Here is a 14109-nt window from a genome sequence, read left to right on the forward strand (position 1 = left end):
CACAGGCCCCTGAAACCTAGGGCAGCTGAGCTGGGTCTAACAATTCACACCCAGCACAACCAAAAACCCTGAATCTAACACAGGCTGCCAGGTCTGAAGCTACACCACGGTGATCTGTACTCCAGAATGACTGGCACTGGCCTTGAAAGCAGATGGACATCCAAGAGGCCAATACGTGCTGCTGCAATTCATATCGGCCTCAAAGGTAATGATGCAGAGAACACACATTTTTTGATATTTCAAGTGAAAAACTCAGACCTTGGAATCTACAAGAAATTTGTTTTATGCATGTTTGAGAGCTCAGACAAAAAGAAAGTGCCATGAATGGGCAGCAACAGGCAGCACTTAAAACTACCAAGTTCAAAGCAATCGTCCCTTCTGTCTACATCCTAGCCCTATCCTTCCATTAGCATCTGAGCGCTTAACTCGGTACCCGCTTGCGTGTGCACACTCACCTCCACCAGCTGCAGCTGGCCTTGGTGCACCTCCCCCGGCGAGGGGTAGGTGCCTTCCAGAAACATGATGCTCATCTGATTTCCCTGGAAGTAAGGAAGTTGTCAGTCACCATCTCGTCCTGCTCACGCGTTAGCAGGAGGCACGAGGGCGTTTCTTGGGCTCTACCTTCAGGATCACGTCCGGGCGGGACTCCATGGGAATGAACACGTCCCCCCTCCGCGGGTCTGAGTGAAGCTCGTAACGCAGGTGCCCACCGTAGGATGAAACCTGGGCGAGGGCCAAATTGCACAACAGAGTTACATTGCTGCGAGCCAGGATGGAGATACGCTGTGGTGAGCCGTGCCACAGCTGTCTGTGCTGCACCGGAGCACTGAGCAACACCTGCACGGTGCTGGGCATGCCACCGGCACCTGTGTCACCAGCACGTGTGTGACCACTGGTCTGGCTGCCCGGGGCCAAGCGCGTGCCCTTACCCGGTCCCCGAGGTAGGAGCTGGGCGCGACCCAGTAGAGCTCCTGATACGCCTCAGGGAGGGTCTTGAGGTCGGCACGAAGGAGCTGCTCCCGCAGGCTCAGGGTGGTGGGCACTTCGTGGCGGTCACTGCTCAGCAGCAGCCACCCGCTCATGTCGACAAACTAGGGGAGGAACAGGAACTGCAGATGTTTCCAGAGCTCCCTGGGGAGCTGCAGAATATATTTGGATGCTGACACTACAGAAGAGTACTTCTTCCCGCAGCGGAAAAGATGCCTACAGGGTCATAACCTCACTCATCGAAGTCACTGGGCAGCCGGGCACCGCCCCAGCCTCCCGCCCTGCTGGAGTTCCCACCGCACAGTACCAAAGCTCAAATGCAGTGACTTCCCACCCTGCCACGAGACCGGGAAAAGGGGCTGAACGTGGGAGAAGGGCACAGTAGGATGAAGATAACCCTCCTCGCATCGAATCTCCCGCAGGGGCAGGATTAGTGCAGGACGGGAGACCTGAGGGCACTGGGAGCCAGGAGGGTGGGAACACATCCCAACAGCCTGCTCTAGCAGCCCCCCGGCCCCCGGCTCCACTCACCTCGGCTCGGTACTTCTCAGCACTGCGGCAGCGATCGGTCGCTCCGAAGCAGAAACACTTGGTGCAACCCTTGGGGTTGCTGGCATCCAAAGAAAACGTCCCCAAGCGGCACTGGTCACACCTGGGGCCCTCCACGTTTTCCTGCAAGACAAAGGCAAAGCTTGACACGTCAACAGCTCCTCGCTAGGCTTTAGCGGAGGATGGCCACAGCTGTTTGGGCTACCGAAGCATGACAAGCTGTACTGCTGGAGCAGGAGGGTGCAGCTAAGCGGGAGCACCCCACGCGAAGGCACCCGCAGGACTGACCTTGCAGTGACACTGCCCCGTGAGCGGGTCGCACACACTGGCTTCGGTGCCAGCCTGGTGGCAGTCGCACGGCCGGCAGTTGGGGTAACGGTGGTAGCCGGGGGCGCAGAGGTCACATTGCCGTCCTACGACGTTGGGCTTGCACCTGCACGGCACGCAAGAGCAGCAGAGTTGGAAACCTCCGCGCCGGGATCCCGCGCAGGGAGCGGCGAGGCGTTCAGGGCTTCGCCCACGCCGGCACGGGACGCAGCAGTGACAGGGACGTCCTATCCCGCTGACGCATCACGTCACCCCCTGAGGACCGGGGAGGCAGGTGACGCTGCCAAACCCGCGGCCTCGGCGCCCCTCACCTGCACTGCCCGCTGTCCACGTCGCAGCCCGGCTCCGCCAGCTCCTGCACACCCGGCCGAGAGCAGTTGCAGTCCTCGCAGCCGACGAGCGGGTGGCAGCCGAAGGTCTGGGGCTCGCAGACCACGCACTCCGGCCTCAGCGTGTGCGGGGGGCAGATGCACTGCCCCGTCACCTCCTCACAGAGACGCGTGCCACAGTCGCAAGCTGGAGGGGGGAGAGGGGTGCTCAGCCACGCTGCCGGGAGCTGGGCTGCTTCCTGCCTCGTGCGCAGCGTAGGTGGACCCGTCGCAGGCCGAAACCAGGGCCGGGCAATGCAGCCGTTTCCCGAATCAGCCTCACCCTGGCAGGAGGCAGAACAGGGCTGGGTGGGAGACAGGACAACTCACGCCTGCAGTTGGGGAAGCCCCAGTAGCCGGTGGCGCAGCGGGAGCACTCCCGCCCGATGACGTTGGGCTTGCAGGGACACTGCCCGCCGAAGGGCTCGCACTGGCTGCCCCGCGCTCCGGCCTCGTGGCACCGGCAGGGCTGGGCCCCGTCGTTGTAGAAGAGCGAGAGCGAGATGGCGGAATCGCGGCAGAACCTCGAGGACGTGGTGGGGCTGCAGGAGAAGGCACGAGGAGTCACCGCGCTGAGCACCCCAGCAGCCGCCCCACTGGCCCACACGGAGCATCAGTGCAAAATCCAGCAGGATCTCCCACAATTTACACTGAATTAGTGGAAGGGAGAGCCCAGCGACACCAAGATCTCCAAACATCCAAAGGTTTGGTACTTAGATAAGGAAAGCAACTAACTCTTCCCCTCCCCTGCCACTTGCAGAAGGCAGAAAGGGTACCCCAGTGCCAAGGATCTCACTTGATGTAGAAGCTGTTGATGCCACAGCTGCTGATGAAGTCATAGGACTTGTCCAGGGGTTCCTCCTGCAGGTACTGAGAACTGTAGCTTTCTTCTGGCACCACGAGGATGTAATCCTGCCATGAGAAGAGGGATGAGCCAGGCTCTTTAGCTAGGCCAGACAGACACAGTCTGAAATGAGCTCACTCAGTAGCCCAATTGCGCCTCTCACTTCCCATCAAGCCATCCCTCCATTAGGGTTTATCCATCAGGGTCCATCTACCCTAACAACCCATGTGAGGAGTGGCCAAAATTCACTGCAGTTGAGAAAGGCAGAATACCCTAACGGGGCAGCAGAGGCTGTGCTTCAGCATGGAGGCAGGCAGTCATCGTCACCTTAAACTCCTACCTACACAGTCACCTGGGCTCCAGTCCTGTCTTTCAGCCTTCTAGCCTTCAGTCTAGTCCTTCTGTGCCCGAGTTTAGACTAACAAGGACTACCTGCTTGCATGATGAGACATGCCTGGACAAACAATGCCATATAGGTGCCAAATACCACTGGGGCAGGAAGAAGGTTTATGCTGGATTATCACAAGCTATACAAAGCAACAGCTTCAATTTCCACCTTGCTTTGGTGTCAAAACCACACAGCACCGGGGAAACAGTGTCATACACAGAGCCTGTCTTTGCAAATTCTACGCTCGATTCCGCACCACTAAGTAGGTTTAAGATTGTGGCTTTACAGGATAGTGCAGAAACTGAGTGATGGTGGGAAACATTCCTATGGCCACACAGCAGCAAAAATCCTCAAGGACAAACTGCAGCCCTGCTGAAGGTGGGTCCAGCAGGCACCCGGAGTTTCCTGGAGAGAGGCTTACCAGCCACAGCTGCTTGCCTTCCGGCACTCGCACAATCACGGTCAGGTCGTGGTCCGTAACATCCAGGATAATCTGGTTCTCAGAAACTACCAGGCTCCGGCACCCGTAGCCATGTGGGCAGAAGGTAGCATTGGTCTCCCCTGAAAAGGCAACAAACCCCTTGGTGCCCCATTTCCCTTGCAGTCCCCATCGCCCCCTCCACCCGCTCTCAGGGGAATCTCCTTTCCAACCAGCCACCCTTGCCTAGGCCTTTTCTGCTAGGAACCAGTGGTCTGCAGACCCCAAAGAGCCTCCCAGGCTGCTTTTGAGGGGCGTGCAATAACCGGTGAAGAAAAGCAACTCTACTGTTAGAGGGCTGCAGATGCCTACATGGAGGTCCTCATCTCTACAGCAGATTTTTTCAGGGTTTCCAAACTGAAAACGGTTGGAAAGGACAGAAAATGAGAAGGACACCGGACACCCTGCAACAGAGCTGTCTCACCCTGCTGCTCTCTTTCTCCACTGTTCGTTGGGACGGAAGAGACTAGTCAGGCACATTTTGTTTTTCACAGTTCTCATAGGGCCTGCAGTTATCACCTGGCATGACAAAGGCTTCTGGGGCTCCTTTTCCTGCAACTTCTCCCAGGACCCAGCTCTTCTTACCTTGCCAAATGCGTCCACCATTGATTAACACTTCCACAGGGAAGGTGGGATGGTTGGGCTGGTAATAATGCAGGATGAAAGCGTAGCGTCCCAGCGTCTGGATCCGACTGTTAAACACAACGGCAGCCTGGCCCAAAACAGGAGAACAGAGACACAAGAAACCTCATCAGGCGTCTGCACCCATATCCGGGATATTTTTTATTACTGCACAAATCTGTGCTCTTATTGCACAAACATGAGTTAGCAGTCACGCACTCCTGAGACTTTTGGGGACTCGACCCCCACCACATCTGCACCGGTAACCTCCTGAATGGTGGCTCCCGGGCTGCCTCCCACAGCGATCTGCAAAGCTTTTTGTGGGAGCCCAGAGAAGCAAGCAGGGTGGGATGGAGGTCAGACAGGAGAGTCCACGGGAATTACAGGCTCAGGCGCGCATCTAAATCCTTGATTAAAATTAAGAGCTAACGACCGCAGAAAGGACGCTTCTCCACGCAGCCTGGTGCCCGCGCAGCGCCAGCGAAGCAGCCACCCAGCACCCACACCCCTACCTGCGGGGGCTGCAGGAGGATGAGCTCTGCCGAGGAGTCCACCGCGGTGGGAGGCCGAGGCGCAGGCTCCACGGGGACAGCAGCTGGGACGACGTGGACCGCCTGAGCCAGGGGGGTGTCGGGGGCGACGGGCAGAGCCTGGCCTCCCTCCAAAACGATCGACTGAGAGAGTTTCAGGAACCGCGAGGGAACGCAGGAACTGCTGCGAGGGAAGGAGAAAGGATGTCAAGACCCCCAGTAAGGAAAGATGGAAGCTGCTGAGGGTCTTGGCAGGAGAGAGGACGCCCTGCAACACCCGTCTGACTACAGCGTGTGCCTGCCGAGGGAGAGCTTTCTGAACGACCCTCGGGGGCTCCGGGAAAATGCGCTCAGCGGGAGGAAGAGGAGCCTTGCACAGGCTAATTCCTGTGCAAATATTTATTCAGAGCAGTGTCAAGCCTCTGGATACAGCGACCGTCTCCTGCTGTATGCAAGTAAACGGAGGAAAGCCTATTTCACGATGGCACCTCAGCATGTACCGCAGGAGGCAAGGCAGTGGGGCGCTCGGGTAAAGACCAGCAAGCTGGCTTCAGGCCTTCCTCCACCGCTGCCTCCTCGGCGGATGCGGGCAAGGCGCTTCGCCCCAGCCGCCTGCGCCACGGAGATTTCTTTCTCCCGTGTCAGAGGCTCCAAACTTGAGGGAAGTGGGGGAAGCGGTTGCTTTTGCAAACAGCCACAGTCATGCTAAAATCTCGAGGGATCTGAGCCCGTTACCTGTTGGAGGAGAACGTGCCGTGGACGCTGATGCAGTGCACCTTCGGCTCGATGAACTCCGGGGTGAACCGCGCAGCAGGTACGAGGTACGCTTTGTACTGCCGCACCGGAGAGAAAGAGAGGCCTGGTTACGCCATGTCCCCTGCCACTGGGAGCCTGCAGCTGCTCTTGCACCCCCCAGACCAGGCCAGGCACGCTGCGCTTTCCCTACCAGACACTTCACAACCTGTTAACGGCCAGGGAGAGACTTTGGGCTTGGCGGAGGACAGGAGCTGAACGCCTCTGACCCTGCATCACCGAACGTCACTGTGAGAGGAGCTGAGGGCACGCAGGCTGCGGGGTAAGCAATGCACAGGATCCCCTCTGGAGACTGCCGATCCCCTTAATCCGCCACGAAGGGCACAGTCCTGCACAGCAGGTTGCATCCCTGTCTACTGCCCCTTCCTCTGCAAGCCCTAAGGCGTTTAGGAGCTCCACTTCTTCATGGGATCCTTCTCATCTTGGCTAAGCAGCCGCGAATGCCTTCAGGTAAAACAGGATGCTGCACTGGCAGGTTGCTGCACAGCTCCTCTGCAAAGAGCAGCTTCTCTTTCCCACCGTCTTCCAATTCCCAGTCCCACGATCTACCTCAAAACACATCGCTGAGCATGTTCTCCACCTTGGAGTGCTCACGACATAGATGTAGATCTAGTAATCGGTCTAAAGAGGTCCAGAAAGCCGTTCTCCAAGGTAGGCACTGCTCCCACCTCTGCTCCTCGCAGTGTGCACACAGAGCTGTCCTCTCAGGAAGCCTTACCAGGAAGAAGTCAGCCTGATCAGCCGTGAACCGAACGGTTGCCTCCGAGGTAAGTTCAAAAGTTGCCAGGCGGCTCTGAGAATCTACAGCCATCCCTCGACAAAGGAAACTGTAAGATAAAAACAGATTTTGAGTCTAGCCTTGAGCAGGGTCATGACCCATTTCTTGTCTTGCTAGCTGTATGTCCTGAAGGTATTTACACAAAGTCCCTGTATATCTTTTGATGCCTTTTCTGGCATGTCTTAAGAGTGAAATATCCCAAGGACATCCCAGACCTTTGTTTCCTATTGCAAACGTTGCAATCTGAAGTCAGACATCTGTGCAGCAAGGGACAGGCTGTTCGAACTGCACCTGTAGCTCCAAAAAACTTTTCTGTAGGCCATTCCCTAAACTGGGGCCCTTCCCAGTTTACCCAGCTGCAACTGGCAGAGGCATTACAGACCATGCTGGCACGCAGTTCCCAGGGATGGCTTGTCACCAAAATCTGCGACCAGCTAGAACGAGTTCAGCCACACACAGCTTAGAAGTACGACACCGAGGCATCAGTTTATCCACGCGATAAAGCAGAAAAGGCTGAGCTGAGGACTCTGTCCTTGCCGTATCGCCCAAGGACTGACTCATCTTCCCCTGCCCCTTCTCTGCGCCTCTCGCTTGGAGCTGACCGTACCTGTAGACACACAGGTAGAAGGTGAACGTGCCCTGCTGCATGGCTACGTGTGGCGAGCTCACGGCAACACCCGCCGTCTGCAAAGCGTTGGTGTTGGCGTACTCCACCACCAGCACGTATTCCCCGGGCTGGGGAACAGGCAGAGACAGCTGGACTTCCACCTGGAGGAGAGAGACACGGCTGAGCGGGGGTCCGAGAGTGATGGGGAAAGGGGGATGCACACAGTGCAAAGCCCGGCTGGCAGCCGGCCCTGGCGGACGTGAAGCACAAGGTGGTGGGAGCAGAGGGCTCGGTGCTGCAGTGCTTGTGCGAGGGATGAAACAGAGAAGTTACTCACGTCACTGCCGCTGCATGCTGCCATCCGGGGATGGGAGGGGGTGAGCTGCTCCGTGGGACAGGCTCTGGGTAACCGGTTGTCCAGCCTGCACACTGCCTCCACTCCTGACGCAGCGGGGAAGCCGTCCACAGCCAAGTACTTATACAAGAGGCAGCTAAAAGCATTAGGAAAAGATGTGCAAAGTACTGTTGTTGTATCAAGATTGTGGAGGAGTCAAGAGCAACCCCAGTGAAATCTGAAAGAAGCTTTGGTAGAACGTGAAGGCTCCACTGCCCAGCAGAGCACCCCTGGCTAGCATGGAGCAAGAGGTGCTGTACTGCAGGATAAGCAAGGGCAGCAACAGTGAGAAGATTCTCCCCTTGCAGTGATCTGCCCTTCATCCCAGAGACCCTCACTTAGTGCAGAGGGAGACTGGTCTCCACAGCCCAGCCAGCCCTCCTGGCACATCAGCGGGGAGGTCTGGGGCAGAGCAGGCCCAGCGCACCAAGCACTGACCAGGCACCGCAAACTCATTTTAAAGCGTCTAGTAAGCATCAGCTCATCGCTAGCCATTTGCCAGCGTTGTAGACTGATGCACAATCCGGTGCTGGGAACGCAGCCTAGCACAGGACGGGGCTACGCTCGCCCTGGCAGCTTCAGCTCTCCGGGAGCAGAACACACGGCCTGCCCGTGCCATGGACGGAGAGACGGACGTGGCTTTCTGGCCAGCCCAGGTTCAGCGGGCATTACCAGCTGTGGCAAAGTGCTCCATTAAGTGGCTTTACTGTGTCCAGATCCAGCCAGCTCCAGGTGCTCACCCAACTGTGACCCGAGGTATCCTTGCCCCACCACCTCGCAGAGTGCGGACTGAACTTATTTCTTAACCCCAGGCAAAGAGGACCTGAGTAGGTCCCACACAGCACAAAGATGGGGAGATCCTTACTTCTGCGTGGCTCTTTCCGGGGCTGGCTGGTAGGTACATGGCTCTGTGACCTTCAGCTGCAGTATCGGAGCTTCATAGTATGAGCTCGGTAGCAAAACCAGATAGTCCTAGGAGAAGAGAAGGGAGAGGGTATTACTTTTGGGATATGTGCTCCTGGGTGGCTGCTGAAGCCCCCCTTGGCGCATGGAGAGCGGTCCTTACCAGCAGCACACCCTCTGCCTCAACCACCAGAGACCAGGTGCTGGGGTTGAGCACGAAGGGCTCCCCAAAGCTGTTCTGGGGGACGGTGACAAAGGCGGGTTCCGTGCTGGGAGCAAAGACGATCTGCTTGGTCTGCTCTGTACCTGGGGCGGGAAGGACGACAGACTGTGAAGGCACTGGGGAGGGGTCGGGACAGCTGGGGCTGCAAGTCGGAGGCTACAGGCAGGGACGCAGCTCTGCAGCGCAGCGGGGAGTCCTGTGCTTGCGCCTTCTTGGAGCTGCCGTAGCAGATACACCACAGTCCCACACGGACCCGTAACAGAGACATCCGTGTGGAATCTGCCCAGTAACTTAATGGGAGGAAAAGAAAAAAAAATCACTGCAATCCTTAATGCTAATCCACAGCCCTCGCAGTGTGCTTTGCATCCCTGGCTGCACAGCATGGAATATCACATGCCAAAGAGCATTTCGCCAGCTAGAGAAGGAAGGAATTCATCCATGAGGAATTTATTCTGAGACAGACAAAAAGAATCGCCCAGATACGTTTTTCCACAGGGATATTCTAACCCCAGCTTCCCGGGTCAGATACCTGTTTTCTAGCAAACTCTCAGACTCCCAAGCTTTGCTCCTGTCCAGCCACAGACTCCGCAGCTGAGATTTAGACATTAATTTTAACCGACAGGACAGAATGGATTTAAGGCCTGGTCTTGCTGCTGTTGAACAGCTCCTTGGTTCAGCTGACATTCTCGTAACCTTTGAATCCATTAACTTTGGATGCAATAACGATACAGCACCTAGAAACAGACTGCCTGCCTGCCTAGCAGTCTCAGAAGTGTTTTGAAGCACATCGACAAGAGAGATTCACCAAGAACGCAGCTGCCTGGGGAGCGGCTGAGATGAAGAAGGCAGTGGGGAACTTCACACGCTCAGCGGCTGACTGTCCTGGTGTGGTGCATGGACATCAAGGCACAACGCAGGAGGACAGAAGCTATAGCAAGGGCTTGCGTTACTCCTGGGACTGGTCACCACTCCCCATATGTGCTATCTCTATTACGTGACCAGCATTAGCTGAGGCCAAGCCCTCACTTTCTCAGAGAGAAAGTGGAGAAGGTGAGGATGCAAAGGATGAAGAGCACTTCCCTGCACAGGCAACAAGGGGTAGATGTCTCAAAGAGCTGAAGTTTGACATCCCTTGGAGAGAATAGACATCTCAAGTTGAAATGGCTCGTGGAGGTGGGGTGGGAGAAGCTGGTCTGCAAATCACCCACTCGGAGAAGGCTTCCCTTTTCACAGGTAAGATCTTCTGACTTCTCTTTTTCAGGCAGGGAGAGATTAAATGGTTGAACTTGGTGTGCTAGTTTCTTTCCACACCACTTGTCCTCCACCATCTGAAGCCCATTCCACCCACGTAGAAGGTGACCCCACATTTCTGGAGCCAATCTGGCCTCGCAAAGGAGCTGCCCTCCTGGACTCATTTGCTGGTCCATCAGTTGGCAGTTTGCCTTCAGCTCTAGAAAATCAAATGTTGTTTCTGAACAAGGAGGGAAGCACTTTACAAAGCAAATGAGCTCTGCCACTGGATAGGGCAGATTAAATCCTCCCAGACCCTTGGTGGGATCTTGAGGCATGAGGGTGGCTCACACATCTCTTGTCTTTCTGCTGCATAACATGACTGGCCACAAAAAATAACCAGATCTTTCACTCAAAAAAAAAAATTGGAAAAACAGTATCTCGGCATTTCAAACTTGGCACAGCATCTTCAGCTGTTCACAAGTCAAAACATCTTCCATGTTAACTCAAGACAAGGGAGAGAACTTCACATACTGATAAATTAGGTAGCCTGTGTCAACTTGCTCTGTGCACACGCGGTCTGGAGGGAGAAGCTCAGCAGGACAGTGTGTCTGTAGAGTCATCAGAGTGGTGAAATCAATCAGACAGCCGTGCACCAGTGCTCTTGTGCAGCCTCAGTTCTGGCCCCACGTGATCTTGCTCATACTGATTGCCAATATATTCGATGAAGAGGTCTCAAGGCTTCTTCAGTCATCTTTTCTGGCTCTTCTTCTTGCGCAGCTCGTGTTGTGATAGCAACTAACCACCAGAGTGCAATGCCGGCATAACGTGTGCAGTTCCATGCCCCTTCCAAACTCGGCACCCTTGTGCAACCAGCAGCCTGGTTTGGGAGCAGCACAAGGCAAGGGCAGCCCTGCCGTGGGTGGGGACCTGCGAAATAAAACCAGGTCCGGCTGCCAAAGTCTGGATCCAGTTCCCAGCACTTGGCCCATCCTGATTTTGTGGAAACTCAACTCGGTTCTGCCTGGGGCACCAGGGTGACGCTCCCCTTGCAGGGAAAGCTGTATCTAAATGTACAGCAGCCTCATCCAACTGCAGCCTAGCTGGTGCCAGTCCTCGCCCTGCACGGCCCCAGGACAGGGGACCACCATGCTGCTGCTTTCTTAAATGAGGGGGCTGCAGGCTTAAATCAGCCTCTGAGTTGGAAAGGCAGGACTTATGGGATAAAGCCATATGGAAGCGTCTTCTGGAAAAGATGATGCAGGAGGTTGCCTGGGATGGGAAGGAGGTGGCGATGGTGCAGGGGAGCAGAGCGGTCTGCGATCCTTACCTCTCCTTCGTGGCTGATAAGCTGTAATTTTGCCATACACAGTGGCCCCTCCTGAATTAATATACCTCAGGATGACATGGAACAGATAGAGCTCTGCCTCCTCCACGTCTACAGTGACTCTGACTTTATTCTGCAAAAAGCAAAAAAGCACATGGGGCACACGTCACTGGGGGGCCAGCTCCCGGCCGCTCGCCCGCTCCGTGGGACAGCCTTGGCCGCCTGCCTACCTGCCTGCCTGCCTGCCTGCCTGCCTCTCTTCCCCCTCCCCGGCCATCACGGGGCGCCTGGGACCGGCACGCCTGGGGCAGGAGAAGGGCCAGAGGCGCAGCGTTGCAGAGTGGGGTGGGCTGAGTTAGTCTAGAAGTGAAAAATGCACTTACAGTTGCCACACACATTAAACTTTCCTTCCTCAAGGACCGAGACCCTCCCTTGCACACTGGCGGGCCCCCGGCTGACGTAGCGGAAGACGACGCGGAAGAGGTCGGGGGAGGTCACATTGAGAGTCACCACTACCTTGGGCTGGTGGGAGAGAGAAAGGGGAGAGAAGCAGAGCACACCTTCAATTACCTCCACCGCTGCCAGCCGCCAGCCCAAGCGCAGCCGCTCGGCACGCTGCTCCCAAAGCGACATGCCACAGCGCGAGCAGGAGACAAGCGACCGGCCCTAGCGCGCGGCCCGGGGACGAGGCAGCGCGGCCTTCCTGCACCGCGATCCCATCCCGTCCAGAAACTGGACCGGGGCTGGCCGCGGAGGGAGCGATCTGCCTGCGGGATGGGGATGGAAAGGCTCTGACGACACCTGGAAGAGGCTCTCATGGAGCAGGGTGGGTTGGCTGGGCTGGGGCACGTCTCCCGCAGCAGGAAAGGTTTTGAGCAGTTCTTCCTCTTATTATGAGCATAACGTTGCTTTTGGGCTTTGTGCCATAACCCACCGGCAGGTACCGAACGCTGAAGCACCTGCCCTTGTGCTTACAGGTCTCCTGCCCTGATGCTCCAGAGAAGGCTGCAAACGGAGCCCACGCCTCACCCCGGGAACCTGCAAGGCTAATGCCTGGTGGTGCACAGGGAGGGGGCCGCCGAAAGGTGCCTCAGCCCTCTGCCTCGTTAAGCATCGGTTAAGACATCGGTTAAGCAGATGCTTAAGTCCTACCAGTTTCAAAGATATCTAAGCACCTGCTTAAATACCCTCCTGCGTACAGGTCAAAGCGAGGGTTTGCCCAGGGACACTCCCAAGGAGGACTGTGTTCCTCAAAGCTCCGGTTACACACCATCTTCTCAGAGCAAACTAGAAGGACCTTGCAGAGAGCAAACTACAGAAGAGACCTGCCAGCAGAAAGCCACATGCTAACCCTTCTGTCGAGGCCTATTCCTATTTCAAATGGCAACACTGGATGCAAAGCAAAGGCCATAGGCTTGAGGCTCATTCTTAACCTTTAAGGCTGGGATTTTCTCGAGCCTACGGGTGTCTGTTGTCTCCCCAGTGCCTACAAATTCAATGGGAAATAGCTAACACGTCTGGCCCCACTGTTACTTCACCTAAGCATGAAAAAAGTGAGGAAAACAGAAAGTACACGCATCAGAATAAGCAACACCTTATACAGGACAAGACCACAGAAATCACGTCAGAAATCCTTGAGCTACACCCTGTTCCCCAAACACACGCAGACAGACAAGCGACGCTTTCGTAGGGGCCATGCAGAAGAAGAGTCCATCAAGGGGGAAGCAGATAAAGTAACTTCACCTCTGGGGCTTAGACAACTCCAATTTAGCGTAAACCACCTTTGTGACAAACCATCTATGAGCAAGAGTCTGGGCAGAGCAGTTACAAGAGGTTCAAGCTGAATATGGCAGCCAAGAAGAAGCTGCTTTATTTTTGGAGAAGGGAGGGAAGGTTATGCAGAGAGTTGCAGGAAAGAGCAGAGTCAGATGAAAGAGCTGCAAGCAAACCCAGAGACAGTGTTTATAGACATCCCTCTAAGCAATTACCAAGCTACCACCTTTGTCTAACCGGATTAGGATGTCAGGGAATTCCCAATTTAGGATCTTTCCTCTCATCAGGCTATGTTGTCCCTAGCACTACAGGAAATCCCTGCACAAACAGGCTATATATACACCACACTGTTTACGCTGGCCATCACGTGACTTTGGGCTTTGAGAAGCATTTGGGGTGAAAGACGAGTGCCAAAGGCACGTCAGCCCTGTGGCCATCCCTATCCTCCCCGGGGGGGAGCAAGGCTGGGACGGAGACGTTAGCCGTACCTGGATGGGAGACATCTGCGCGTATCCTCGCCAGCTGAAGTTCTCAAACTCCAGGGGGTTGTAGCCAAAGCGCACAGCCCGGCCGGCCGGCGTGGTGCCTTCTTCCAGCTCGAATTTCAAGTGGTGAAGGTCGGGAAAATAATGGTCCCTCGCAGGTCTGGGGAGGAGAGGAAGCGCCGTTACCTGCTGGGCTATCCGGGCAGGAGGGCTCTCGTCTCCCAGCTGACATCCCCTGTAGCTCTCTGACGTTAGCGGTGACCCTCGCGGGCTGCACGTCAGCGTGTCCCACCTGGGGACAGCACCTGGACCCACCACCTGCTCACGGGTGCTTGGGGACCCCACGGGCAGGAGGAAACCTCCTCCGGCACCAACGCTGAGGACGTCGCGGCCCAGGAGATGCGGCACCCGGCGCAGAGTGGCCCCGGGGAGAGGGAACGGGACACGGAGCATCCACCAGCTGGACTCCCACCACCTGCTAGGG

The 14109-nt window shown here is 56.2% G+C and overlaps 1 protein-coding gene across 2 annotated transcripts in view; it reads right to left on the bottom strand.

The window, feature by feature from the left end:
- The window catches only part of LAMA5 (laminin subunit alpha 5), an 88129-nt gene that overhangs the window by 19740 nt on the left and 54280 nt on the right, over positions 1-14109 (bottom strand). Inside the window, exons 22-40 of one of the 2 annotated variants that reach the window (XM_064521600.1) lie at positions 13629-13785; positions 11371-11500; positions 8751-8893; positions 8550-8656; positions 7628-7781; positions 7291-7451; positions 6624-6732; positions 5828-5925; positions 5075-5276; positions 4527-4653; positions 3885-4024; positions 3028-3143; positions 2562-2773; positions 2175-2379; positions 1825-1969; positions 1519-1659; positions 930-1091; positions 622-723; positions 456-539 (exon numbers count right to left, since the gene is read on the bottom strand). In XM_064521600.1, the coding sequence (XP_064377670.1) occupies positions 456-539; positions 622-723; positions 930-1091; positions 1519-1659; positions 1825-1969; positions 2175-2379; positions 2562-2773; positions 3028-3143; positions 3885-4024; positions 4527-4653; positions 5075-5276; positions 5828-5925; positions 6624-6732; positions 7291-7451; positions 7628-7781; positions 8550-8656; positions 8751-8893; positions 11371-11500; positions 13629-13785 (2695 nt within the window). Of the gene's footprint in view, positions 1-455; positions 540-621; positions 724-929; positions 1092-1518; positions 1660-1824; positions 1970-2174; positions 2380-2561; positions 2774-3027; positions 3144-3884; positions 4025-4526; positions 4654-5074; positions 5277-5827; positions 5926-6623; positions 6733-7290; positions 7452-7627; positions 7782-8549; positions 8657-8750; positions 8894-11370; positions 11501-11750; positions 11890-13628; positions 13786-14109 lie in introns of both variants that reach the window. The other variant, XM_064521599.1, reaches the window with a different exon arrangement.

Source organism: Dromaius novaehollandiae, chromosome 16, assembly GCF_036370855.1.
Source record: "Dromaius novaehollandiae isolate bDroNov1 chromosome 16, bDroNov1.hap1, whole genome shotgun sequence".
Taxonomy (NCBI): Eukaryota; Metazoa; Chordata; class Aves; order Casuariiformes; family Dromaiidae; genus Dromaius; species Dromaius novaehollandiae.